This window comes from Rhinatrema bivittatum, chromosome 1 (assembly GCF_901001135.1).
Source record: "Rhinatrema bivittatum chromosome 1, aRhiBiv1.1, whole genome shotgun sequence".
Lineage (NCBI taxonomy): Eukaryota > Metazoa > Chordata > Amphibia > Gymnophiona > Rhinatrematidae > Rhinatrema > Rhinatrema bivittatum.
Genome location: NC_042615.1, coordinates 576,996,839 through 577,023,533, shown reverse-complemented (window position 1 = coordinate 577,023,533; position 26,695 = coordinate 576,996,839). Strand labels below are relative to the sequence as shown.

At 39.5% G+C, this 26,695-nt stretch overlaps 1 protein-coding gene across 1 annotated transcript in view; it reads left to right on the top strand.

Annotated features, from left to right (window-relative positions):
- The window catches only part of CNTNAP4 (contactin associated protein like 4), a 1,044,358-nt gene that overhangs the window by 168,475 nt on the left and 849,188 nt on the right, over positions 1–26,695 (top strand). The window contains exon 3 of the mRNA XM_029616960.1: positions 14,668–14,861. Coding sequence (XP_029472820.1) covers positions 14,668–14,861 — 194 coding nt within the window. The remainder of the gene's footprint in view (positions 1–14,667; positions 14,862–26,695) is intronic.

The window sequence follows — 26,695 nt, the reverse complement described above, 5'->3', positions numbered from 1 at the left end:
CCGTGCCGATGCGCGGGGGCCACGGGCCCAGAGGTAGGGCAGTCTGCCCCGACACTGCCGCCAACAGCCCAGCACGGAGGTCAGGTAGGGGGCCACGCCCGCGGTAGTCCGCGGGCGTGGAACACAGCATAAAAATCCCGACTCAGGCCGAGTTATGCTCTATAGTGAGCTGCTTCAGGGGCTATTACACCAAAACAGATATAGCAGACATATAAAACCATATACATACCATATGTACATAATTAATTAAATCATACTATATAATAACAAACAGATAAAGAAAAAATAAAAATTATAAATACTTAACATTACCACAGTAAAGCACATAAAAATTAATCAAAAGAATTAGACATGTGACATGAGATATGGCAAAAAGGTGAAGAAACAGGAAAATAGGATGAAATTACTTATTGTGGTTCTGGTATATACCTGTTTGAGCATCAGTTTTTTAGAAAAATGATGCTGAATGATTGCCTATATGCAGCAGTTCATATTGATCCCTTACTTACAGCTTTCTTGAATTATTCTAAAAAAAAAAAATGTAATAATAACATTGATCATGATTGAAACGACATGTTAAAAAATTTAAATTAAATAATATGTGGCTAACAAGTGGTTCAATTAATGTAGTTCTTACTGAGCAGAAATTGCAGGCAAATCAAAAAAAATAAAACTTGACTAAAACAACTATATCAGAAGTGAAACTGTCATCTTATCTTTGGGGTAGATTTTAGAAAAGTACGCCTGCGCACCAGGCGTTAACAAAAGTATGCCGCGCGTATCTAATAAAATCCGGGGTCGGCTCACCCTGCGCACGCTGCCTGTTCCCTCTGAGGAGCAGAGCGGTCCGTTCCCTCCGAAATTGGAGCAGCCTCGGAGGGAACTTTCCTTCGGTCTCCCCCCACCTTCCCTCCCTTCCCCTACCTAACCCACCCCTCCAGCCCTATCTACACCCCCCTACCTTTATCGAGAAAGTTACGCCTGCCCCAGTTGGCCGCCGCCGCGCCATTCCTTGGCCTGGAAGCAATTTTGGAGGTCTCTGTCACGCCCCCGGTCTGAAACCATGCCCCCGGAACGCCCCCGACATGCCCCCCCAACATGCCCCCCAGCAAATCCCCAGGACTTACGCGCATCCCAGGGCTTGCGCGTGCCACCGAGCCTATGCAAAATAGGCTTGACGCGCGCAGGGGGTTTTAAAGGGTTACGCGCATAACTTTTAACCCTTTTAAAATCTACCCCATAGTGTACTAAGTGCAGGTGATCTCTGTGCTACAAAGTGAGTTTAAAATTATTAATCAAGTAAAAATATTATACATATAAATAACGAACAGAATATAAAAATATAGGCATGTAAAATATATAAAAAATAAATAATATATAAAAATTTCTGCTACGGTATCTAGCACAGTGAGGAACTTTTTTTGCACTAAATGTAAACAAGTCTGTCATAAGAAATATGCAGTCTCTCATTTCAATTTTTAAAGAATCCCTGGTGTTCACAGGTCCTTCTCATCTTTTGGTCGCTACTTGCAATATTGGACCAGTTTCTGGTTTGCTTCTATAGGTATCTGCCTTACATCTTCCTACATAAAGACTGAAGCAAGAACATTAATTTAATCTCTCTCCTGTGGCCTTGTCCTCCTTTATTGCCCCTTTTACTCCTTCATCATCTAATGGTCCTACTGATACTCTCATAGCCTTTTTTCTTTGAATGTACCTGAAAAAATGTATTATAGATTTTTGCTTCCACAGCAAGTTTCTTTTCCAATTTTGCCTATGCCTTTATCAATGCTTTGCATCTAACTTGCCAGTGCATATGCTATTTCTTTTTTTCTTCATTCATATCCCTTTCCATTTTTTGAAAGATATTCTTTTGGCTAAAGTAGTCTCTCTCACCTCATATTTTAATCATGCTGGCAGTTGTTTGGCCTTCCTTCCATCTTTTTTAATGCATGGAATACATCTGACCTGGGCTTCCAACATGGCATTTTTAAACAGTCAGTCAGTTTCTAAGACTTTGCAGGCTCTGTTCAGCAAAGGCAGAGTTTGAGAATAAAGCTGAGCAAATGTTCACCTGGTTTAGAGTGAGGGGGTACCTGCTTAATGTTTTGAAGAAAGCTTTCAAACATGTGCTGTACGCTAACCGTGATTTTTTGTTTTTACCACAAACACGATCTTCTGAAGGTTCCATAAATTGTATTCTGCCTTTTTCCATTCATAGTCGTATGATTAGTAATATCATTCGTCACTTTTGTTACATGATTCTTTCAACAGCCCTCTTTGGTTCTCTTTTTGTCATAGAAGAAATCTCCAAGACCTATTAGCCAATTCTGAATTTCAACCATCTACTTCAATGCCCAATTGTTGGGAGGTCATAAACCTTGTGGTCACTGCTCAGTGTGTTCTCTTTCTTTATCAATTTCCTCTTTTGCACACCCTACTTCTAAAGTGGTTTTTCACTTACGTATCACCTCTAGTTGTATTTCCTCAGGTGTGATTTATGTGATTATTTGCCCCTGCCAAAAACTGTATGTTGGTAAAACTACTCGTATGATCAAAACACGCATCATAGAACACCGGTCAAGTATTAATAACCAACATGAGAATGCCCCTCTGGTTAACCACTGGTTGTCACAATCTCATACTGTGTCTGATTTGTGATTTTTTGTTATTGATGTGTTACCACTTCCCCACTTCCCCCCCCCCCCCCCCCCCGTGGGGGAAACTTTTCTGAAATTCTCATCCGTAAAGAGCAGAAATGCATATACACCTTGGATTGTTTGTATCTGCACGGCCTGAATAATGAGATTGAGTGGAGCTATTTTACCTGAGTCCTTTTGCTATGAACTGATTGGCTACCTTCTTCTCTATCCTGATTGGTGGGCAATTTTTCATGCCATTTTGACAGCGTTTAAAGCTCATATTATTTCCTTTACCTATGCGCTCCCTGTAAGTTTGCATGATCACAGATACAGGTATGTTATGTTTAATATATTGCACAGGCTGTTCCCATTTATGTACGTTCCCACTAATTTTTTCTTTTAATAATTTTTTTTTAACAATTTCTTGTGTTTAATCTACAGATCTGTTACCTTCATCTGTTATCCCTCCTGATGCAGCCTTGCAGCGAAACATGGGGTCCGTGTTGGGGGACCCTCTTAAGAATTGAATGTATACTTGATAATAGTGGAGTTTCCATTTGGAATAATACATTCAGCTATTAATAAGATACTTGTGTGGACCAATATTCTTCTCTGTGCTCAGTTTTTCTGTGGTTTATATGCTGAGTGCGGAGTTTACTCTCCCTTGATTTTTGTGGATTTTTGAACAAAGTCAATGTCTCATATAAACTCTTAACCTTTGCAGTTGTTCCTTTCTGTTTTTTTCCTAACCATTTTTCTCATTTTATCATAGTCTCTCTTTTGAAAATAAAAAGCTATTGCAGTAGATTTTCTTAGTTATCAAGAAAATTTGATCATATTATGACAACTATTACCAAATGGCCCTAAAACCGTTAGGATTAGGTCTAAAATAGCTCCCTCTCTTGTCAGTTTTTGTACCAGTTGCTTTATAGAGCAGTCATACATTTAATCTAAAAACTTTGCTTCCCTACTATGCTTTGAAATGGCATTTACCCAGTCAATACTGAGGTAATTGAAATCATCCATTTTTACTGTGTTGCTAATTTTGTTAGCTTCCCTGATTTCTGTTACCATTTCATTATATGTATGTTCATTCTGTCCAGGTGCCCCATAATACACATTAGAAACAAAAATAGTACAGAGTGAGAAAATATGGCAAATGTACTGGAATGCATGTGACTATTTTTCATTAGGTACTAAATTATGAAGGTGCAAATATCAGGTCATAAATGAAAACTATAATAGCATATTATGTCATTTTTCTATTTGGACAAATAATCCATTTTTGCAATGGACTATGCAAGATTGTTGATGCAAAAACATTAAGGTTATTCAAGCACTGTCCATATTTTGTCCTATACAAAAATATATAATTTAAAAAGGATAGGCTTCAGTGAACTAATAGATCTCATTTTGTTGTTAATATTAGCAAAACTCCAAGCAGATTTTAATATTATTCATAGTAGTACTTCTTTATTTCTATGTTTACTCTATAATTGGCACAGTTTAAAATAAATAGCAAATTACCTCTTACTAATACTGTTATTAAAGATATTACTACTAATAATTATAATCTCTACAGCACAAATAGATATACCAACACTGCATAGTAATATATTAGAGAAGTCCCTGCTCCATTTTATTTAGTCAGTATTTTTTTTTTACTCTTTCCCTTGAAATAGGGTACAAAATAGTCAATAAAATACACTGCAATTAACAAAAAATGTGGTGTTTACAATTTTGTCAAGCCACACAGGAAAGATAAACAAGAGACTTCAGAAAATGTATTGCTTATAGTAAATTTAGTTAAAATCAACAAAACTATGGTAAGGGATATTCAGGATTAAGAAATAAAAGCAATGCCAAAAAGGTGAGGTTTCAGGCAGGACTTGAATATGGCCAGAGTAGGAGCATGACATGTCACTATAGGAAGGCTGTTTCAGGCACCAGGGTTGAAAGCATTGAGTTGGTAACTAGAGATGTAGGAAAAAGTCACAGATAAGAGCAATTTATCCAGGGATCGAAGGGTTGTGGGGAGATAGAAAAGGAGAGATTGCTAAAGAAGCAAAAAGATGTGGCAAAACTTGTTCATACATATTAGAGAAAGGAGAAAGTCCAGAGGTAGTTTTGTAAGTTTTAAAGCTGAAAGGAAGAAATGTGTGATTACGTACAGCAAGAAAGCAGAATTCCTGAACAAATACTTCTGTTCAATGTTCAGAAGGATAGCCGTGTTAGTCTGGTGTAGCAAAACGTACAGGAGTCGAGTGGCATCTTTTCGTCTAAATAATTTATTAAAGTATGAGCTTTCAAGGACAGAGTCCACTTTGTCAGATGCATGAAGTAATGTGTAAGAGATGGGTAAAATATACACAGAACAGAGAGAAGGCATTGAATTAGGAGGGACATGGTGTGGAGAGAGTCTCAATATCACTATAGAATAGCCTGCTAATACCTGTTCAATGATGACTGCTTTTGGGTCAAAAGAGTATGGAGGGAATAGGGTAGATACCACACCATTTACAAAAGAGGGTGTTTGTATGGAACTTGCCAAAGCCACGATAAAGGATAAGATACATCTTTTTTTTTTTAATTTTATATTTATGCGATTTAAGAATATTTGTCAGTAAAAAGCATATCAAATATAGGGTCAAAGAAACATCTTAATACATCATGGGCCAGATATTCGTACCTACGCGCGGGCGTAGATTTGTGCGTGCAACCAGGCACGCACAAATCTACGCCCAATTTTATAACATGCGTGCGCAGCCATGCGCATGTTATAAAATCTGGGGTCGGCACAAGGGAGTGCAAACTTGTGCACCTTGGGGCGGATTTTAAAAGGGTTATGCACGTATATTATGCTTGTAACCCCAAAAACCGGCTCGTGCGTGCGCCAAACCTATTTTGCATAGGCCCGGCGACACGTGCAAGCCCTGGGACGTGTGTAAGTCCCAGGGCCTGAAAAAATGTGAGGGGCATGGGCGGGGTCTCCAATGCCGCTGGGCCTAGGGATCGCGCACCGGCACTTGGCCGGCACGCACAACCTACGCCTGCCCAGTTGCAGGCGTAAATAAAAAAATAAAGGTAGGGGGGTATTTAGGTAGGGCTGGGGGGTGGGTTTGAAAGGGGAAGGGAGGGGAAGGTGAGGAGCAGAAAGTTCCCTCTGAGGCCGCTCTGATTTCGGAGGGAACAGGGAAAGCCATCGGGGCTCCCCTAGGGCTCGGCGCACGCAAGTTGCACAAGTGTGCACCCCCTTGTGCACGCCGACCTCGGATTTTATAACATGCGCGCGGCTGCGAGCGCATGTTATAAAATCGGGTGTAGATTTGTGCATGCTGGGTTACACGCACAAATCTTCGCCCACGCATAGGTACGAATATCTGGCCCCTTGCGCGCGCTAAGCCCTAGGGGAGCCCCGATGGCTTTCCCCGTTCCCTCCGAGGCCGCTCTGAAATCAGAACGGACTCGGAGGGAACTTTCCTTCCACCCCCCACCTTCCCCTCCCTTCCCCTATTTAACCCGCCCCCCCCAGTCCTACCTAAATCCCCCCCTACATTTATTTTTTTATTTTACGCCCACCTTTGGGTAGGCGTACGTTCCACGCACTGGCCGAGTGTTGGCGAGTGATTCCTGGGCCCAGCGACACTGGAAAGGCTTCTGGCCATGCCCATGCCCCGCCCCGGACCGTCCCGCCCATTTTTTCAAGCCCCGGGACATACATACGTCCCGGGGCTTGCGCACTTCACCAAGCCCTTGCATAATAGGCTCGGCGCGTGCAGGAGCGGGTTTTCGGAGTTACGCGTGTAATATACACGTGTATCCCTTTTAAAATCTGTCCCCCTTGTGTATACAACAGAAATAGCTTCAATTTTGACAGCAAACATATCACATATAAAGTAAAAAAAACATCATAATACATCATGTGTATACGATTGAAATAACTTCTGAAAGTAATTGATGTGACCTTTAAAAGCAAATCAGAAAAGACCCAAGATGTATTCAGGAGTTTCTTAATATAGGAACTCAATTTAATACAAGTTAAAGGTATCAACAATATATATACTATTGCCTATGAAACGGGCCAATTCAGTAAAAATGCGGGAGAGCGGGCGTTCGTCCGCTCTCCCGGCGGGCGCACCAGCCACTCGCCGGTGCGCACAATTCATTATGTAAATTAGGTGGTGCAGTAGAAACGGGCAAAAGGATGTGCTAGGTACACTAGCGCATCCCTAGCACCTCCTTTTGACCTGGAGCGGCGGCTGTCAGCGGGTTTGACAGCCGATGCTCAATTTTGCCGGCGTTGGTTCTCGAGCCCGCTGACAGCCACAGGCTCGGAAACTGGACGCCAGCAAAATTGAGCATCCAGTTTTCGGCCCGACAGCCGCCCCGCCCAATTTCAATTTTTTTTTCTTTTTTTTTTTTTTTTACTTTTTACACCCTTCGGGACCTCCGACTTAATATCGCTATGATATTAAGTCGGAGTTTTCTGTGCAATTTCCGGGTTCCGGCAGAAACTAGCGCCTACCTTTGGGTAAGCGCTAATTTCTTAGAGTAAAATGTGCGGCTTGGCTGCACATTTTACTTTCTGTATCCCGCGTGCATACCTATTACCTAATAGGGCCAGCAACATGCATTTGCATGTTGAGGGCGCTATTAGGTGCCGCGGGTTGGATGCGCGGTTTCCGCCTCTTACTGAATAAGGGGTAAGGGAAAACGCGTGTCCAAGGGCAGGTTAACAGTGCGCTCCGGAGCGTACTGTACTGTATCTGCCTGAAAGTTTGGTAGAGTCTTAATTTCACAAATGTAAATGTGAATTTATAAAGGAACGTAATTGCATTGGTTCAAATTACACATATCTTGTTCTATCTAAAGTTAACACACATTTACTAGGGTATCTGATAATAATTGTAGCACCAAGTGCCTAGCCTCCTGACACATGGCTAGAAATTCCTTCCTGCACTGCTGGATAGCTCTAGTTATATCCGGGTAGACCCACATCTTTTGGGCCATATATAACTTTTCTCTATTTCTAAGAAATAATCTCAGAACAGTGTGTCTGTCTGAAGGAAACACAAATGTAACCAACAATGTTCCTCATGACTCTACTTGTTCTTCTAATGATTATTCAATTAGTTCTGTAAAATTCCCAATCTCTGCATTCTTTTGTTGCTCTTTTTCTTCTTCCTTTCTTTTTTGTTCAAGAAATATATTTTAGCAATAGGTGGTAACACCTTTTGTGGAATAGATAGAATATCCAACATATATTTCTTAAATTGTTCATAAGGTGAAATTAAATTTATATCATGGGAAATTCAGTATTGGAGATTTTTAAATCTCAATTCATTTTCTATAGTCTCAATTTTTCTTGTACTAACTAATTCAACTTGAATCAGGCCCATTTGCCTTTTCTGTATTTGTGCTTCTTGAGTTTCCAAATTATTTATTTTATCTGTAGGAATTACCATTACAGGATCAATTTGTTTAAGACATTGTTGTGTTTCTGTCATAATATTAGACAGAGTCACAATAGATGATTGCAAAGAAATAAGTGCTTTCCAAATAGTCTCTAAGGTGATAGTCTGTGGTTTTTCCAACACCCTGACAGGAGTAATCATGCTTACCAATCTTTCCTGACTACAATCGTATCCCAATCCTGGCTAAAGGATAAGATACATCTAAGGATACTAGATTCTGGCTGGTCCACTAAAGGACTTGTTTAATAGATTATTGGAGATGGGAGTAGATACATGAGATTAGAGAAGAATTGTGGTCCCTCTTCACAAAAATGGTAACAGAGACCAGTACAGACCAATAAGCCTTACCTCAGAGGTAGAAAAACTAATGGAGACACTGATGAAAGAAAAAATAGTGAACTAGCTTCAATCCAGTAGGTTGCATGATCCCAAACAGCATGGTTTTACCAGAGCCATATTATGTCAAAGAAGTCTAATTTATATTTTTCAATTAGAAAGAATTAAATCAAGAGCAGGTGGGAATGGGATGTGTTTTGTTTGGATTTCAATAAAGTTTTCAATATTGACCCACACAGGAGGTTCATGAATAAACTGAGTAGCTTGGAGGTTGGATCCAAGATGGTGGATTAGATTAGAAATTGGACGAATGATAGATGATAGAGGGTAGTGGTAAATAGAACTCACTCTTGGGAGAGAGAGGTGACTAGTTGGGGTACCTCAGGGATTGATCCTGTGCTGGTTTTTCCATTTCTTTGTGACTATTATTGCAGAAGATTTAGAAGAAAAAAATTGTCTTTTTGCAGATGACACAAAGATATGCAAGAGTGGCATGCCTGAGAGAGTAGACAGCATATGAAGTAATCTAAGAAAGTCAGATGATGGACAGAAGACTTGGCAATTAAAATTCAATGCAAAACATGCAGGGTATGCATTTGAGATGCGAAAATCAAAAGGAGCTGTAAATTATGGGGGGGGGGGGGGGGGAGTGGAAATGCTATTATGCACTTATCAGGAGAGAGACCGCAGGGCAACAGTGACTGATGAACTCATGATGGAAAAATAATTTTGAGGCCTCACTTAGAGCACTGTGTTCAGTTCTGGAAGCCATATCTCAAAAAGGATAGAGATAGGCTAGAGGCGGTCTAGAGAAAGGAAACCTAAATGGTGTGGGGGACTATATCTAAAGATATAAAAAGTCATGGGATAGGAGGCGATGTCCTTTCGTGGATTACAAGCTGGTTAAAAGACAGAAAACAGAGAGTAGGATTAAATGGTCAATTTTCTCAATGGAAAAGGGTAAACAGTGGAGTGCCTCAGGGATCTGTACTTGGACCGGTGCTTTTCAATATATAAATAAATGATCTGGAAAGGAATATGACAAGTGAGGTTATCAAATTTGCGTATGATACAAAATTATTCAGAGTAGTTAAATCACAAGCAGATTGTGATACCTTACAGGAGGATCTAGCAAGACTGGAAGATTGGGCATCCAAATGGCAGATGACATTTAATGTGGACAAGTGCAAGGTGTTGCATATAGGGAAAAATAACTCTTGCTGTAGTTACACGATGTTAGGTTCCATATTAGGAGCTACCACCCAGGAAAAAGATCTAGGCATCATAGTGGATAATACTTTAAAATCATTGGCTTAGTGTGCTGCAGCAGTCAAAAAAGCAAACAGAGTGTTAGGAATTATTAGGAAGGGAATGGTTAATAAAATGGAAAATGTCATAATGCCTCTGTATCACTCCATGGTGAGACTGTACCTTGAATTCTGTGTACAATTCTGGTCGCACAATCTCAAAAAAGATATAGTTGCGATGGAAAGGATACAGAGAAGGGCAACCAAAATGATAAAGGGGATGGAACAGCTCCCCTATGAAGAAAGACTGAAGAGGTAACGGTGGTGGGGCCGCTTGGCAATAGTGATCATAATATGATCAAATTTGATTTAATGACTGGAAAAGGAATAGTGTGCAAATCCAAGGCTCTCGTGCTAAACTTTCAAAAGGGAAACTTTGATAAAATGAGAAAAATTGTTAGAAAAAAACTGAAAGGAGCAGCTACAAAAGTAAAAAATGTCCAAGAGGCGTGGTCATTGTTAAAAAATACCATTCTAGAAGCACAGTCCAGATGTATTCCACACATTAAGAAAGGTGGAAAGAAGGCAAAACGATTACCGGCATGGTTAAAAGGGGAGGTGAAAGAAGCTATTTTAGCCAAAAGATCTTCATTCAAAAATTGGAAGAAGAATCCAACAGAAGAAAATAGGATAATGCATAAGCTTTGGCAAGTTAAATGTAAGACATTGATAAGACAGGCTAAGAGAGAATTTGAAAAGAAGTTGGCTGTAGAGGCAAAACTCACAGTAAAAACTTTTTAAAATATATCCGAAACAGAAAGCCTGTGAGGGAGTCAGTTGGACCGTTAGATGATCGAGGGGTTAAAGGGGCACTTAGAGAAGATAAGGCCATCGCGGAAAGATTAAATGATTTCTTTGCTTCGGTGTTTACTGAAGAGGATGTTGGGGAGGTACCCGTAATGGAGAAGGTTTTCATGGGTAATGATTCAGATGGACTGAATCAAATCACGGTGAACCTAGAGATGTGGTAGGCCTGATTGACAAACTGAAGAGTAGTAAATCACCTGGACCGGATGGTATACACCCCAGAGTTCTGAAGGAACTAAAAAATGAAATTTCGTACCTATTAGTAAAAATGTGTAACTTATCATTAAAATCATCCATTGTACCTGAAGACTGGAGGATAGCAAATGTAACCCCAATATTTAAAAAGGGCTCCAGGGGCGATCCGGGAAACTACAGACCGGTTAGCCTGACTTCAGTGCCAGGAAAAATAGTGGAAAGTGTTCTAAACATCAAAATCACAGAACATATAGAAAGACATGGTTAAATGGAACAAAGTCAGCATGGCTTTACCCAGGGCAAGTCTTGCCTCACAAATCTGCTTCACTTTTTTGAAGGAGTTAATAAACATGTGGATAAAGGTGAACCGGTAGATGTAGTATACTTGGATTTTCAGAAGGCGTTTGACAAAGTTCCTCATGAGAGGCTTCTAGGAAAAGTAAAAAGTCATGGGATAGGTGGCGATGTCCTTTCGTGGATTGCAAACTGGCTAAAAGACAGGAAACAGAGAGTAGGATTAAATGGGCAATTTTCTCAGTGGAAGGGAGTGGACAGTGGAGTGCCTCAGGGATCTGTATTGGGACCCTTACTGTTCAATATATTTATAAATGATCTGGAAAGTAATACGACGTGTGAGATAATCAAATTTGCAGATGACACAAAATTGTTCAGAGTAGTTAAATCACAAGCAGATTGTGATAAATTGCAGGAAGACCTTGTGAGACTGGAAAATTGGGCATCCAAATGGCAGATGAAATTTAATGTGGATAAGTGCAAGGTGATGCATATAGGGAAAAATAACCCATGCTATAATTATACAATGTTGGGTTCCATATTAGGTGCTACAACCCAAGAAAGAGATCTAGGTGTCATAGTGGATAACACATTGAAATCGTCGGTGCAGTGTGCTGCGGAAGTCAAAAAAGCAAACAGAATGTTGGGAATTATTAGAAAAGGAATGGTGAATAAAATGGAAAATGTCATAATGCCTCTGTATCGCTCCATGCTGAGACCGCACCTTGAATACTGTGTACAATTCTGGTTGCCGCATCTCAAAAAGATATAATTGCGATGGAGAAGGTACAGAGAAGGGCTACCAAAATGATAAGGGGAATGGAACAACTCCCCTATGAGGAAAGACTAAAGAGGTTAGGACTTTTCAGCTTGGAGAAGAGACGACTGAGGGGGGATATGATAGAGGTGTTTAAAATCATGAGAGGTCTAGAACGGGTAGATGTGAATCGGTTATTTACTCTTTCGGATAGTAGAAAGACTAGGGGGCACTCCATGAAGTTAGCATGGGGCACATTTAAAACTAATCGGAGAAAGTTCTTTTTTACTCAACGCACAATTAAACTCTGGAATTTGTTGCCAGAGAATGTGGTTAGTGCAGTTAGTATAGCTGTGTTTAAAAAAGGATTGGATAATTTCTTGGAGGAGAAGTCCATTACCTGCTATTAAGTTCACTTAGAGAATAGCCACTGCCATTAGCAATGGTTACATGGAATAGACTTAGTTTTTGGGTACTTGCTATGTTCTTATGGCCTGGATTGGCCACTGTTGGAAACAGGATGCTGGGCTTGATGGACCCTTGGTCTGACCCAGTATGGCATTTTCTTATGTTTCTTATGTTTCTTAGGTTAGGGCTGTTCAGCTTGGAGAAGAGATGCCTGAGGGGGGATATGATAGAGGTCTTTAAGATCATGAGAGGTCTTCAACGAGTAGATGTAAATCGGTTATTTATACTTTCAAATAATAAAAGGACTAGGGTGCATTCCATGAATTAGCAAGTAGCACATTTAAGACTAATAGGAGAAAATTATTTTTCATTCAACACACAATAAAGCTCTGGAATTTGTTGCCAGATGATGTGGTTATTGCAATTAGTGTAGCTGGGTTAAAAAATGGTTTGGATAAGTTCTTGGAGGAGAAGTCCATTAACGGCTATTAATCAAGTTTACTTAGGGAATAGCCACTGCTATTTATAGCATCAGTAGCATGGGATCTTCTTGGTGTTTGGGTACTTGCCAGGTTCTTGTGGCCTGGTTTGGCCTCTGTTGGAAACAGAATGCTGGGCTTGATGGACCTGTGGTCTGACCCAGCATGGAAATTTCTTATGTTCTTAGTTATGATCCTTTCATCTGCACATATGAAAACATATTTTGAGAGATACATGATTTTTCAAAACATGGTTCAAGAAGAGAAAACAATTTACTCTTATGGCTAACTCCCTCATCATAAGGCTTGTACATTTGTTGTTTACATCTTTTTTTCCTAAACCTGTTGTACAGTCACGTGAAACAGGTATCAGTGGTGAGAATGCTGAGTCCAATGAGACCTACCTTCTGAATACATCCTAAGTCAAGCTTGTCAGACTTAGGCCAAGAATTCCCATTATATGGTCAGAGCCATAAGGATTCTAAGGTGCATGGGGAAGGTTTAAAATTTCAAAAAAGGAAGTGATAATGCATTTGTTCAAATCATTGGTGAAACCTCACTTAGAATATTGTGTTCAATTCTGGAGGCCGTAACTTTGGAAAGACTACCAAAATGGTACAGAGCATGTATCAAAAGCCAGATAAGACTGACATAGCTAAATATGTATTACATAAAGGATGGCATATTCATATACCTGGGAAAGACACATTTTCAAAGCTATTTTTGTGGTAACAACAGTATATTACACAATAGAGATGTGCATCATTTTTTGTGTTCGTGTCGTTCTTCGTTTTTCGGCCACCATGGAAAATGTTGTTTTTTTTCGGTACGGGTCTTATTTTTCGCGAAAAATCGATTTTTAGTTAGTGTGCGCTAACTCCCCATTAGTGCGCGCTAACTCCCCGTTAGTGCGCACTAACTCCCGTTAGTGCACACTAACAAAAAATGTTAGATTTTGTTATTTTTTGTTACTTTTTGTTAGTTTTTGTCAGTGCGCGCTAACGGGAGTTAGCGTGCACTAACGGGGAGTTAGCGCGCACTGACTCCCGTTAGTGCGCACTAATCGGAAAAACAAATTTTTGCGAAAAAATGGGAAAATCCTGATTTTTTTCGGGCTCCCTGAAACATGCCGAATTGGACAATTTTGTTGCAATTTTCCAATTCGGCAAAAACGAATGAACATCTCTATTACACAAGGAGATGCACTTTTAAAAATTGTCCACCATCTATGAGGGTAATTTTCAAAGGCTTTTTGATGAGTAAATAATGTTTCACATGCATAAGTACCGGTAGCTATTTTACATAATTGCTTACCCTATATTTGGGTCAGCTAAATCATTTAGTGTCTGTTTGCTTGTAAGTTTACTAGGACTGAGCAAACATATTACTGAGATAAGAGTTGGAACAGGTGGGAAAAGGAAGCATAACCTAGCAATACTGCAGGCCATGGGATAGCTAAGTTGGGACCAGTAGGTTGCAACTTCCCCAAAAACTAACTGGGTCAGTGACAGCAGGTTGATGGTGTCTGTGTGCTGTCCAACAAGGACCTAGGAGACTGGGTATTTGGACAACAGCCTGTCTAGATGTGGCCATTCCTTGGTAAGACAAGTAAGGTGAATTAAATATAGGATCTTGTATGGTCATCTATCTGGGATGGTAGAGAACTAATATAGAAGGATACAAAAACTCACTTGGATAAAGAGTAATATAGTATAACCATTAAGCTTCTATGGCTGGCAGTTGGAATTTGTCCCTGCTGTGTGAATGGGAACAACTGGACAGAAGAATTGGGTCCCTTGGTCTTTTTCTGCCGTTATCTACAATGATACAATGTTGCATGTGAAACTCTGAGTTAAAGTAATATAAAGCTCAATTCCAATTCTTTATCAAAGATTATAGTTTTCTTTTATGCTCAATATTTATCTTAATTTAATAGATCACAGTATATTTATATTGATTTTTTTTAAGGAGCTGGCGGTTGGTCTCCAGTCGTATCAGATAAATATCAGTGGCTCCAGATTGATCTGGGAGAAAGAACTGAGATCACTGCTATTGCTTCCCAAGGAAGATATGGGAGTTCAGACTGGGTAACAAGTTATTTTCTGATGTTTAGTGACACCGGAAGAAACTGGAAGCAATATCATCAAGAAGAAAGCATCTGGGTATGTCTTTATTTTGTGGTTTGGGAGCAAAATTAATATTTAACTGCCTTAAATGTATCAGAATGACACCAATATTAATATCTTCACATTGGTTGCTGGCTTATGCCTGGATTCAGTTTAAAATGTTAACTTTCCTTTTTTTAAGTAAAGAGAGGCAATGGACCTTAGAGAGAAATTGAAAATATACATCCCAGAGCAAAAGCTCTGTTCCAGTCAAGGGGCTTTATTACTCATCCCTTCTGATCCAGAATGTCATAAGGTCTAAGCAATAGAGCTCCTTTTGTAGTAGTCTTCTGCCTTTGGATTATATTGCCTCTGGAGATTAGGCTAGACAAAATGATGTACTATTCTGAATAAAAGATTAAAACCTGGATCTTTCCCTGGTAAGCGGTTAGTTAAGATGTGGAAGTGAAGATCTCTGATGGATAAAAATAGTGGGTTTGGTCAAGTTGCTACTTGGAAGTTTACCAAGTTCTGAATAGGTTGGCCTGCTTGGGATTGGACTTTATTTTACAATCTGATGTTTTATATGAGAATTTATGTTTACATTGTGATAATGTTTTATATACTGTATGAACTATGCTTTTAAAGTTATGTACATCATTTTGGATGGCCTTATTGGCCAGTTTAGTGGACTAGAAAAGTTTTTAATTAAATAAAATAAATAAATTACCATGGTTACAATTTTACTGGAGATAGTATACTGTATAACAATGATATATTTTCATTATTATGGTTTTTTTTTTATATTGTATTTCTACATTTGCGATGGGCTAATCCAAGATGAAAAAATGTTATAATCAATTGAGTAAAATTGTTTTAAAAATAAATGGGACCACTATTTGGTGATAGTTAGATTTAAAAAAAATTGATATTGAGCATGAACATTGATTACAGAGCTGAAAATCTTCAAATATTACACTTTGTCTTTAATAAAAATTGTCAATTATAAAAAAAAAGGTGAGTTCACTAGAGTGATTTGACTTTGAAGCATTTATATGGGAGTGAGGTGCATTTGCTATTGGAGGTATGATGTCTGACATTAAAGCCAAATATCATGTTCAGGATGTATTTTGTGAATCACCTCCAAAGCTGGGATACTAGTAAGATGCTTAACACTATCTTGTTACATAGACTAAGAAGAGACAGTATATTCTAAAATTTGAGGTGAATTAAAAAAACCCAATGTGCACATTAATTAGCGGATGCGTGAAGAAGCTGGGCATGAATTCTCGCCAAGCGGATTTTAAAAACCACCGAGATACACACGTATCTCCAGCAATGTGCATATCTAAAGCATTTTCAAAAGGGGGTGGGGCATGGCCTGGCCAGGTCATGGGCATTCTGGGGCGTGAATCTAAGATGTGTGCGTAAATGCTGATGCGACCCCTTGCTGCATATCTTTACTTCTGCTGTGGATGCTATGTAAGTTAATATTTAAAGAAAACTAGCAGATCTGTGGGGTTTAAGGGTCGGAGCTAACTGGGGGGATGAGAAAGGCTATCAAACTTGTGGGGATTGAAGGACCTTTCTCTTAAATGGGAGAACTGGGACCGAGCTGGTAAACTGGGAATGGCGTCGGCGCGCGCCCCTTTTAAAATTCCCTGATTTACACAGTAGAAACAGGATTTGCGCACACATGCACACACCCACTTAGAATTTGGCACATGTGCGCATATTCAGGCTATTTTATAATATTCTCACATATGCGCGTACATATTATAAAATGAATGATTGCGTACCAGGGCGCGGGCTGACATATGCCTATTGTTCACGTTGTTGTTAATGTTATTGCACCACTGTTTATTGTAAACCGATACGATATGATTGGTATCATGAGTGTCGGTATAAAAAAGCCCTAAATAAATAAATAAATAAATAAATTAATATGCATGTAAATGTGTGCACGCATGCCGCTTTGAAAGTTATCCTCCCTGACTTTAATCTTTCCAGCTAACTTTTGGCTGTATGTTTTGTTTTTTTTAACTATGTAACAAGTAATTTCACAAAATGGCATACAGGGGTATCAGCCTACCAGTGATACTGATATTGCTGTAGTGATGCATAACCTATTTACTGCTTTGTTGGTTAGAATAGCAGGTGTATGTAGGAGTGTAACTTCAATTGATGTTGTTCTGAACTGTGTACATTTTGATTAATTTGTTCAATATGCTTGGTGTGATAGCATGGGTTTCAAGAAGAAATTTTAAGAACTGAATTGAAATTAAATTTGCTCAATGCATTTAAGCATGGTTCTGCAGCATATCTCAAGCACAAACTGTATAGGAACAGGCATTTCAAAATGTAACAACATCTTGTAAAAGTTCAGCATTGGCTGTGGATTGTTTCTTTCATAGATGTCTGACTTAAAAGAAGGTATGGATTTATATTCTCTATTTTTTCACCTACAGCTGGATGGCACAAGTTTTGTCTTTACCTGAAATTTTTACAATAATGATAAATTCAATTATCTGAAAAAGACCTTGGGCTGGATTTACCAATATCGCATGGTTAACGCATGGCTAACGCATGAGCTAGTAAAAGGGGCTTTCCATTCAAATGAAGTAGCTACTGCATAACTGCAAAATTTTCCCGATCTGCGATGTTTTCGCGAATCGCGAACAGATTTTCGTGATTCGCGATGCCATTGCAATTTGCAAAAATAAAGCATCATGGTTCGCGATGTTTTCACAGTTAGTGAAATTTTTTTTTAAAAAACTATAGCATGCCACGATAATGTGACATGTATAAAAGGTCACTTCCTGCCCCTCCTCCTTTGAGGGTTTGGAAGGAGTTTTGAAGTGGAGGTAGGTGTTAGGCGTAGGAGCTGTAGTAGGAGTTAGCTATCTTGATTACTGAGTGCGGATTCATGTCTTTTGTGTTTTCCTCTGTTTCCCTTTACCTGTGTCTTTTGCCATATCTGTTGGAGTGAAAGGTGGTTTGTCACTTGTTTGTCTTTATCTGTGTGGAGGAGGAGGTGAGGCGTGGAGGAGTTGTGATGAGGAGGAGGTGAGGGGTGGAGGAGTGGTGAGGAGGAGGAGGCAAGGTGTTGTGGTGAGGAGGCGGAGGAGGCGAGGTGTTGTGGTGAGGAGTAGGAGGAGTGTTGTGGTGAGGAGGAGGAGGTGAATTGTTTTGGTGCAAGAGCCATTCCACTAAAGGTAACAGTCTGAAGCACTGAGGCCTAGTATGCTGAGGACATTTCACTCAATCATGACAGGTGTATGCATCACATTTGTGTGCCCTTACAGAAATATACATAACAGATATGGGACATTTTTGGAAACGTATCTCTTACCTACAAGCCAACCCTCACAATATAGGCCCACCTCGAATTTGCGAAACAGAGATGATTGCCTGAGTATAAAGTAATTGTGCGCTGATCCCGGAAACCTGGATATCACTGAGAGGATCTGCATTCCTGCATCACAGACCACTTGCACGTTGAGGGAGTGGAACTGCTTTCTGTTGTGGAAGGCTGCCTCAATCTGATGGAGTGGAATGATGGCCACATGAGTCTATAGCTCCTATTACATTCTGAAAGTGGGCAAAGGCATATAAATCACACTTGAGGTCCATCAGGTCCTGTCTGTTGCATGGAAAACGTATGTATCAAGGCATGTGAGCTATAACTGCTTCAATGACCTGGTCCAGACACCTTGAAAAGGTGCTTTGGGACATCCCACCCACAAAAGCTACTGTGGATTGGAAGGAGCCACTTGCTGTGAAGTACAGGGCGGCCAACAGTTTAGTAAGGCCGGGGACAACATGGCTCTTTCTGGTTCGAGGGTCAAGACCACCACATATGTCTTCATATATGTCCAGGATAGCACGGGAGCTGAGACGATACCTGGTGATCAGAACATCCTCTGGCATACCCAGCAATGAGGTTCATGGAAGATAGATCCGCTGCCTGTATCTGCGGCGACGTCGGCCCACATCCTGGGGTCTGCGGCAGGCCTGCTCCGCCATGACGTGAACTTGCCAAGTACACTTGGAAATGTGTAGATGTTGTTGGGAACATTGACCTACTAAGATCAAGCCTTTTTATTGGTCCAGAATGGCTTGGTAGATGTGTGGGGGATTGGTTAAAAAAATTTCCCTCACTGCGATAATATCGCAGGGTGCGCTATGCACAGTGATACTGCCTATCGCTTTTGAAAAAGGTGTAGTTGTTGGCCGCGTTAGGAGCCGCGATAAGAGCGTATTCCTTTCACAGTTTGTGGTAAATCATCCCTACTTTGCATTTGTCCCGCCCCAACTCCGTTCCCTGAATACTTAATTAAAAATTTGCATTTGCATACTGTGATAAGCCCTTTTACCGTGACATGCGATCTTATCGCACGCGATACAGCCATATCGCGTGCGATAAGTCCTTAGAAAATAAGGCCCCATGTGAATATGCCTAGATCTTTAACACTTCCGTTTTAGCAGGCTTCATTTAATCAACAATCTTTACCCAGATGGGAATTAAAAACAGTTGAAGGGCTAAAAATGATACTTTTTGAACTATGCAATTTAATAGTATGTAAGCATATACTATTATACTTTATGATAAATAGAAAATACTCTCACTTTCATCAAAAACAGATATTTATAAGTGGTTCAGATACAATTTTGTTACAAATTACTCTATTTTCATATGTTCAATTTATCTTCCAAATGCTGGTTTGATAGCTAATAGATATGTACATTTGTTTCAATACAAATTGTAATGAAAACCAAAACAGGTATTTTCAGTTCAATTCATTTTACTCCAGAATTAATGCAATTCAACCCCTCCTTCCCTGAAAATACTAGAAATGTTCAGCTTCATTCATTTTGGAAAATAGGGTGTGCTATTTTCAAATAATATGCACTATTTTATGAAACAAATAAAAAAACAAAAAACAATCCCACAAAATGAAAAAAATATCCAAAAGTGAATAAAATAAACCAAAATAACAAAAACAATTCCATGCACATCACTAACAGCTAATGCAAGAATGGCCAACTTTGGTTCTCAACAGCCATAAACAGGTCTGGTTTTCATGATATCCACAATGTAAATTTATGAGGTAGATTTGCGTGCACTGCCTCCATTGTCTACAAATATACCTGTCTGTGGCTCTTAAGGACTGGAGATAACCAACCATGCCTCTTGAGAAATTGGAGGCAAAACTGTTGATACAATTGTCCTAATATAAATGTTTACGTTGATGTATTATCATACCTGGATACCGTTTTTTTTTACATAAGACAGCGTGTAAGAAATAATAATAAATAACATATATATGATTCTTTTGTAGCAATAATTATTTAGAATGATTGCAACCCTAAAGTAGCAGAAATTTAAAAAAAAGCCTTGTGATCCTTATATTCAATCATGTTTTTCAAATCATGAGATAAACTTGGGGTTAACATGGGGCATTTGAAATACCTCACATTATTTCAATTGCAGCACCATTAGTATTATAATGAGTTGATTATCATGCAAAAATATGTTAATCATGAATCCCTAAACAATGCAAATCAAATAACACGTCTTGCTTAAAAAATCATAAGTTGCATTATTTATCCTAAAGTTAACCACAACTCTTCCGTTGTAGCTAACTTCCCCTGGGAGCATTAGGGCCATTGCTCAAAGAGCCCAATAGCCCTGAGTAAGCCCCCCCCCCCCATAAAAATTACAGTTAAAAAACCTTGAGGTCTCCATAGACCATCCTGTGATAGGAGCAAAGGCCAAGTGGTACCTTGAAAAATAGCTATCACTGGACCACCTGGGCTAATTTCATGAGTAACGTGGGGATCTAGGGACAGGCTACGTGGGTATAGAGGTCCCAGTCTCTGGGGGCTACATTTGTGTAATGAAAGGAATGAGAAGAGGGTTGGGATAGGGCAAGGCTTGGTGCCAATTTTGCAAAAGTATTTTTTAGAATATTTTTATTAGAGGTTTTATTGAGACCCCCAGGGGTTTTGACTACTTTTGGGAAGGGCTTACTCAGTGCCATTGGTCCTTTTACGCGATAGTGGTCCTATAGTCCCAGGGTTGCCATCATGCATTGTTTGGGAGGCATTTAAATCCACAGTATTTTTTCCCCACTGCATTTAACTGAGATGAAAAATATTGCAGGAATCACAATGTGGCAGGGCCAATTACCATGGCTATGTGACTCCGTCAATATTTCTCCCTGCTGCTTAGTGAATGAGCCCCCGTGTTTGGAATGGTTTGTTGATATCTAATCATTTAAAATTAGCATTCCTATTACACATTTGCAGGTCTATGTACTAATCTACAATATATGATCATCGCAGCTTAGTAAATCTCACAGTTGCATCAGGAATGCTTGTTGCTGTGATTGGGAAAGCATGTGCATTCTCAGCCATGAAAAAAGTGCAATTATTATGGCCTGCTGCTGTGATATTTAAAGTGACATTAGTCCTAAGTGATGGGTTTCACCAACCCATGGCATGAAGCAAGCAACCCATAAAGTGATCTGAGGCATAACAACCCTCGATCTGGCAATAACCCTAACAGAAATTAGGCTAATACTTTGCCCCTCTCTTAATCCCCACCAACATGCATCCACAAAGAATCATTCCCCTCCCCCCCACACACTATTACAGCCCTACCAGATTCCTCTGCTTCCTAAAACTTTCCATTTCCAAGGACAGTCCAAGGCACTTCCAAGCAGAAATGATGCCCAGATGCTACTACCCTGCCAGCACTGAAATTCAAAATGGTGGTTGCTGACTCATGACTCTCATTAGTCCTTCAAGTGTAGAGAAAAGTAGAACCATGGATCAGCTGGCATCATTTTGAATTTTGTTACTGGTGAAGCAGAAGTGACTAGGCATCAATCCTGTAAAGAAGATCCTAATACTGTTTTAGTAGTCTGGAAGGATGAGGACTACAGTGGCTGTAAGGGAGGGGTTTTTGTGGATGTGTTGTGTGTGTGGGTGGCATTTGGAGCTGAGTATGGGACTAAACATATAAAGTATTGGGAGTATTTTTAGGGGTGGATGTGAGACAGCTGCTGCTGGAATAGAGGGAATGAGCTTTTTGGGTGAGACATTTTTGCTGGGGGCACATCACTTGGGGAAATGTGCCTCCTTAATGATTTGTGGTGAAGAAGTTCCAGGAGCATCAGCAGGCATTTTAACTTTTCCTGAGAGGATGGGCAGGCTAAGAGAAATTCCCGAGGTGTAGTTAAATTTCCTGGGCTTATTGTGGATCGTGATACAGCTCATTAATATTTTAGACACTTTGAGCCTTTTTTTTTTTTCTGATATCAGCGATGCTTATAAGAGCACTGCCAGTATCTCATGTTGATGTGCTTTTAGCTCCTGTTAAATGCTGAATTTGTTGTTTACGATACATTGCCATGTTATCACGGCTTACTAAACAGGCCCCTGAAGGAACTGATTTTTTTCAGCATCAAGCAGAGTTTGTTTCCTAACTTAATGACATTTCTCTTCTCTAAATCTGGAATGAGACATGTGATGCTTTTGTTGGTGTCTTTATTGGGGAAATACATCGGGATTTGTCTCTGTAGGAATGTAAGTGGGAAGATGAGTAATGAAAAATTGCTGCATGACTTAGGAAGAGGTTTTTTTTTTTCAGGAAAACAAATGCAAAAGAAATGGAAAAGGCAAAAAGAAAGTGCTGATTTGGAGAATGCTGCAGCATATGCAGTTATTAAAAAAACTGTAAAACTCACACGGGAATGCTAAATATGTTCAAAGGGATTGAGATTTTCATTCCATTTTTGGAGAGTGGGCTTGTGATTTACTGATTTAAAAAAAACAAACAAACCCCAGAACATACACATAAATTGCAGTGAGTCAGCCATGAGCTTAAATTAAATAGTGTATCCAAAACTGTGACGAGGGATGGTATTTCTAAGTGTAGATGTACTTTATATTTTTCACGGTATCAGTTGATAAACAAGAAATAAACAGCACAAAAAAAAAGGGTAATTTTTTTATACTTTGTCCGTTATACTGATGAAATTAAAAAGAATAAAAATGAAAAATAAACATTTTGAAACCCCTTCAAACTATTTGCTTATCTGGTACTGCGCACCCTCACTGTATTTGACAATAGAGGAGAATTTGGCCAATCAGGTTAACCATTTCCATTGAATGTAATCAAGATGTCTGATGGCATATCTGCTAAGTAAATAGCATGCATCAATCTTTCTGTGAATGATAATGAAAAATAAATCAGGAACTAAACATGAGGATTGCATCCCAAATTGACCTATCGGAATGAATGCATCCACAGGACTGGCAAAAAAAAAAAAAAAAAAAGCAAGGTATAATGGTTAAAATTAAAATTCCCTCAGAAAAAAAAGTTCTATACAAGCTTCAAGTAAGATTTCAAAGCAGTAAGTTTTAGAAATAACAATTTATAATAATAAATTGGGATAATTCAAAATGGGAGGAGTTCAATTGATTGTCAAGTAGCAGTATTGTGATTTTTCACAGCTCCTTAATTTGTATTCATATTTTTCCGTGGTTTGTTCTTTGACCATTTGAGATCTCTTATTTTTAATAGTACTAAGTACTGAATGCAGTGCTTGCCTTATGTCTCTTTGACTATGAATTGGTTCTTTTTTGAGACATTAGCATCTTTGCAGTTCTGGGACTATATGATTCTTTGACAACCAGAATGTGGTGCTGATTGGATTTTGGTTCGTGAGGTACTTTATGAAGAAGAAAACTGTAGTCTGCAGCTTCTTTGGTGAACCTAGATCTTCAAGGGGTTATTTTGGGTATAGGCCCAATATTTTAATTTTGGTTCAATTATTGTTTTGGAGCTTTTTTTTTCTTTCATTTTTTAGTTTGTTAATATTTATTTCAGTTTGGTTGATTTCCTGAACCAAAATAAATATTAAAACAATCTCCAAACAACCCCCCCCCCAAAAAAAAAAACAAAAAAAAACAAACAAACAGGTCTTTATGAGGCCCTCCAAATCCTTTTCCTGCCCCTAACAAATGCTACAGAGCATGGGCCAAGCCAAGCTGTTGTCTCCCCTGGCCCATCTGACCCCTCTTTTTTCCCCCAAATAATTTTTCTGAAGCCAGGGCCCTCTTGTGGCCCCTCTTACCTGCTTCTATTGAGTCTTCGGGATTAAAATGACATAAGTGATGCCCAATCACTCCTGCCTTGATTCTCAATGCTTTAAAAATGACACCAGAGGTTCTGAGAAGATGCCAAAGTGATATCACTTTCCTGCCAGTCTCAGGGCCATCGGTGCCATTTTTAAAGCACTGAGAAGTAGAGCAGGAATGAGTGAGCATCTTCCCTGCCCTTTTCATCCAGCAGTGGCAACATCTTTTTCAGACAATACATTGTGGCCTGGTTTGAGGAATTAATCAATGACTGCTGAGTTTGTTTAAGGCACTGAGTACTACAGTAAATGTTATCAATCATTCTATTGGAGTTGGTGCTAGATCAAGCTACTCTGTTTATTATGCTGCCATTAGTACATCTTTACAAGAATATTTAATGATCTACAACATCTGGAAAAATCAATGACAGTGACTTAACCAAGATCTGTTTAAGGTAACCTCACAAGTTGATCCCAATAAGACAGTTGCTTCAGTTTTAATAAAAGGGAATCAATCTGTGCAACAGCAAAATGAACTGCTGTCAAATTCAAGGTAAAATGTCAAAATACTTGGATTTCTTGAGAAATTGAACTTGATTTTTTCAAGCTCTAAGGAAGAACATAAGAACATAAGAATTGCCATACTGGGTCAGACCAAGGGTGTATCGAGCTCAGTATCCTTTTTCCAACAGTATCCTTTTTCGGATCTGTCCTACAACTCTAGTCTCCCAAGTTATTTACATCTCCGGTTATATTTTCCCCAAATTATATATGATTGTATCGTTATATATCCTTCGCATGTTTAGTACGCCTCCAGTGTATTATTTGATTTTAACTATTTACTGGTTTAATTTATATCTGTTATGTTCCATTCTAAATTATTTGATTGTAAAGCTTGTTGCTGAATTATTGTTCATTGTAAACCGAGGTGATGTTTTTTTCAATGTGCCACGGTATATAAAAAAAACTATTAAATAAATTAATTAAATAAATTAAATAAACAGTGGCCAATCCAAATCACAAGTACCTGGCAAGTACTCAAACATTAAATAAATCTCAAGCTACTATTGCTTAATAATTAATAGCAGTTTATGGATTTTTCCTCTAGGAAATTATCCAAACCTTTTTTAAACCACATCCTCTGGAAATGAATTCCAGAGCTTAACTATGTGCTGAGTAAAATATATTTTCTTTGATTTTTTTTTAAATGGGCTACTTCCTAACTTCATGGAGTGCCTCCTTGTCCTTCTATTATCTGAGAGAGTAAATAACTGATTTACATTAACTTGTTCAAGTCCTTTCATGATTTTGTAGACCTCTATCATACACCCCCCCCCCCCCCCCCCATTCTCTTCCCAAACTGAACAGCCCTAACTTCCTTAACCTTACCTCATATGGCAACCGTTCCATGCTACTTATCATTTTGGTCGCCCTTCACTGCCCTTTCTCCAGTGCAACCATATCTTTTTTGAGATGCGGCGACCAGAATTGCACACAATATTCAAGATGCAGTCTCACCATGGAGTGATACAGAGGCATTACGACATCCATCATTTTATTTGCTCTACCTTTCTTAATAATTCCTAACATTCTGTTTGATTTTTCATTACCACAACACACTGAGATGACAATTTCAATATATTATCCACTATGATGCCTAGAACTTTTTCCTGGGTGGTAACTATTAAGATAGAACCTAACATTGTGTAACTATAGCAAGGGTTATTTTTCCCTACATGCATCACTTTGCACTTGTCTATGTTAAATTTCATCTGCCATGTGGAAGCCCAATCTTCCAGTCTTGCAAGGTCCTTCTGCAATTTATCGCAATCTGCTTGAGATTTAACAACTCTGTGTAATTTTGTGTCATCCGCGGACGGCGCACATAGGGGGCAGCTCCCCCAGGAGCGAGCTGGGAGGGAACTCCCTGTCCCCCTGCCTAACCTTCCTACCCTTTCCCCTTTCCCCTCTCCACCCTGTACCCTACCCCCTACATAAGTAAAAGACATTTTTTTTTTTTTTACTTACTGCTCCTTTGGAGCAGAAGCAACTTGCACGTGCCAGCCGACTGCCAGCGCGCGCTTCCCTGGGGCAGCGGCTAATGGCTGCTGGCCCAGGAGGCCTTCGTCCCCTCTGTCTCACCCCTCCCCACACAAATGATGCCCCCTGCCTGCCCTTTCTCAGGGTTTGGCACTTGTGCATGTATCGTCACTTATGCGCGTGGCCGGGCCCTTTTGAAAATGTGCGCGGCCCACGCAGGGCCCGGCCACGCGCGTTAAGTGCCGATTTTTATGCACGTGGCCGTTTTAAAATCCATCCAAAAGTCACAGAAATTAAATCTGATTTCTCTTTTGTCTGGAAGGTATGGGTGAACTAGTGGAAGTCTCTGCGAATTGGTGATTGGAAATACACACACAAGTAAGCATTTTCATAAGCGAGATACACACATTTATTATCCAAATTCCATACGGAAAGTGAGGGTTATCATGAAACATTACAATTATTTAATGCAGAAGTTGTATGACGATAAGTTTCAAAGTGGCGGGCGGGTGCACATGTGCATGCGTTCATCAGCCTGCGGCCAGGGGCATAGCTAGTTTATAACATAATACATGCATATATGCACACATAATAAAATAGTCTGACTGCACACACATACGCACTTGATTTTTAGAAGACACTCACTTATGCACTCAAATGCCACTTCTACTGTGTAAGTGGGGGGATTTTAAAAGGTATGCA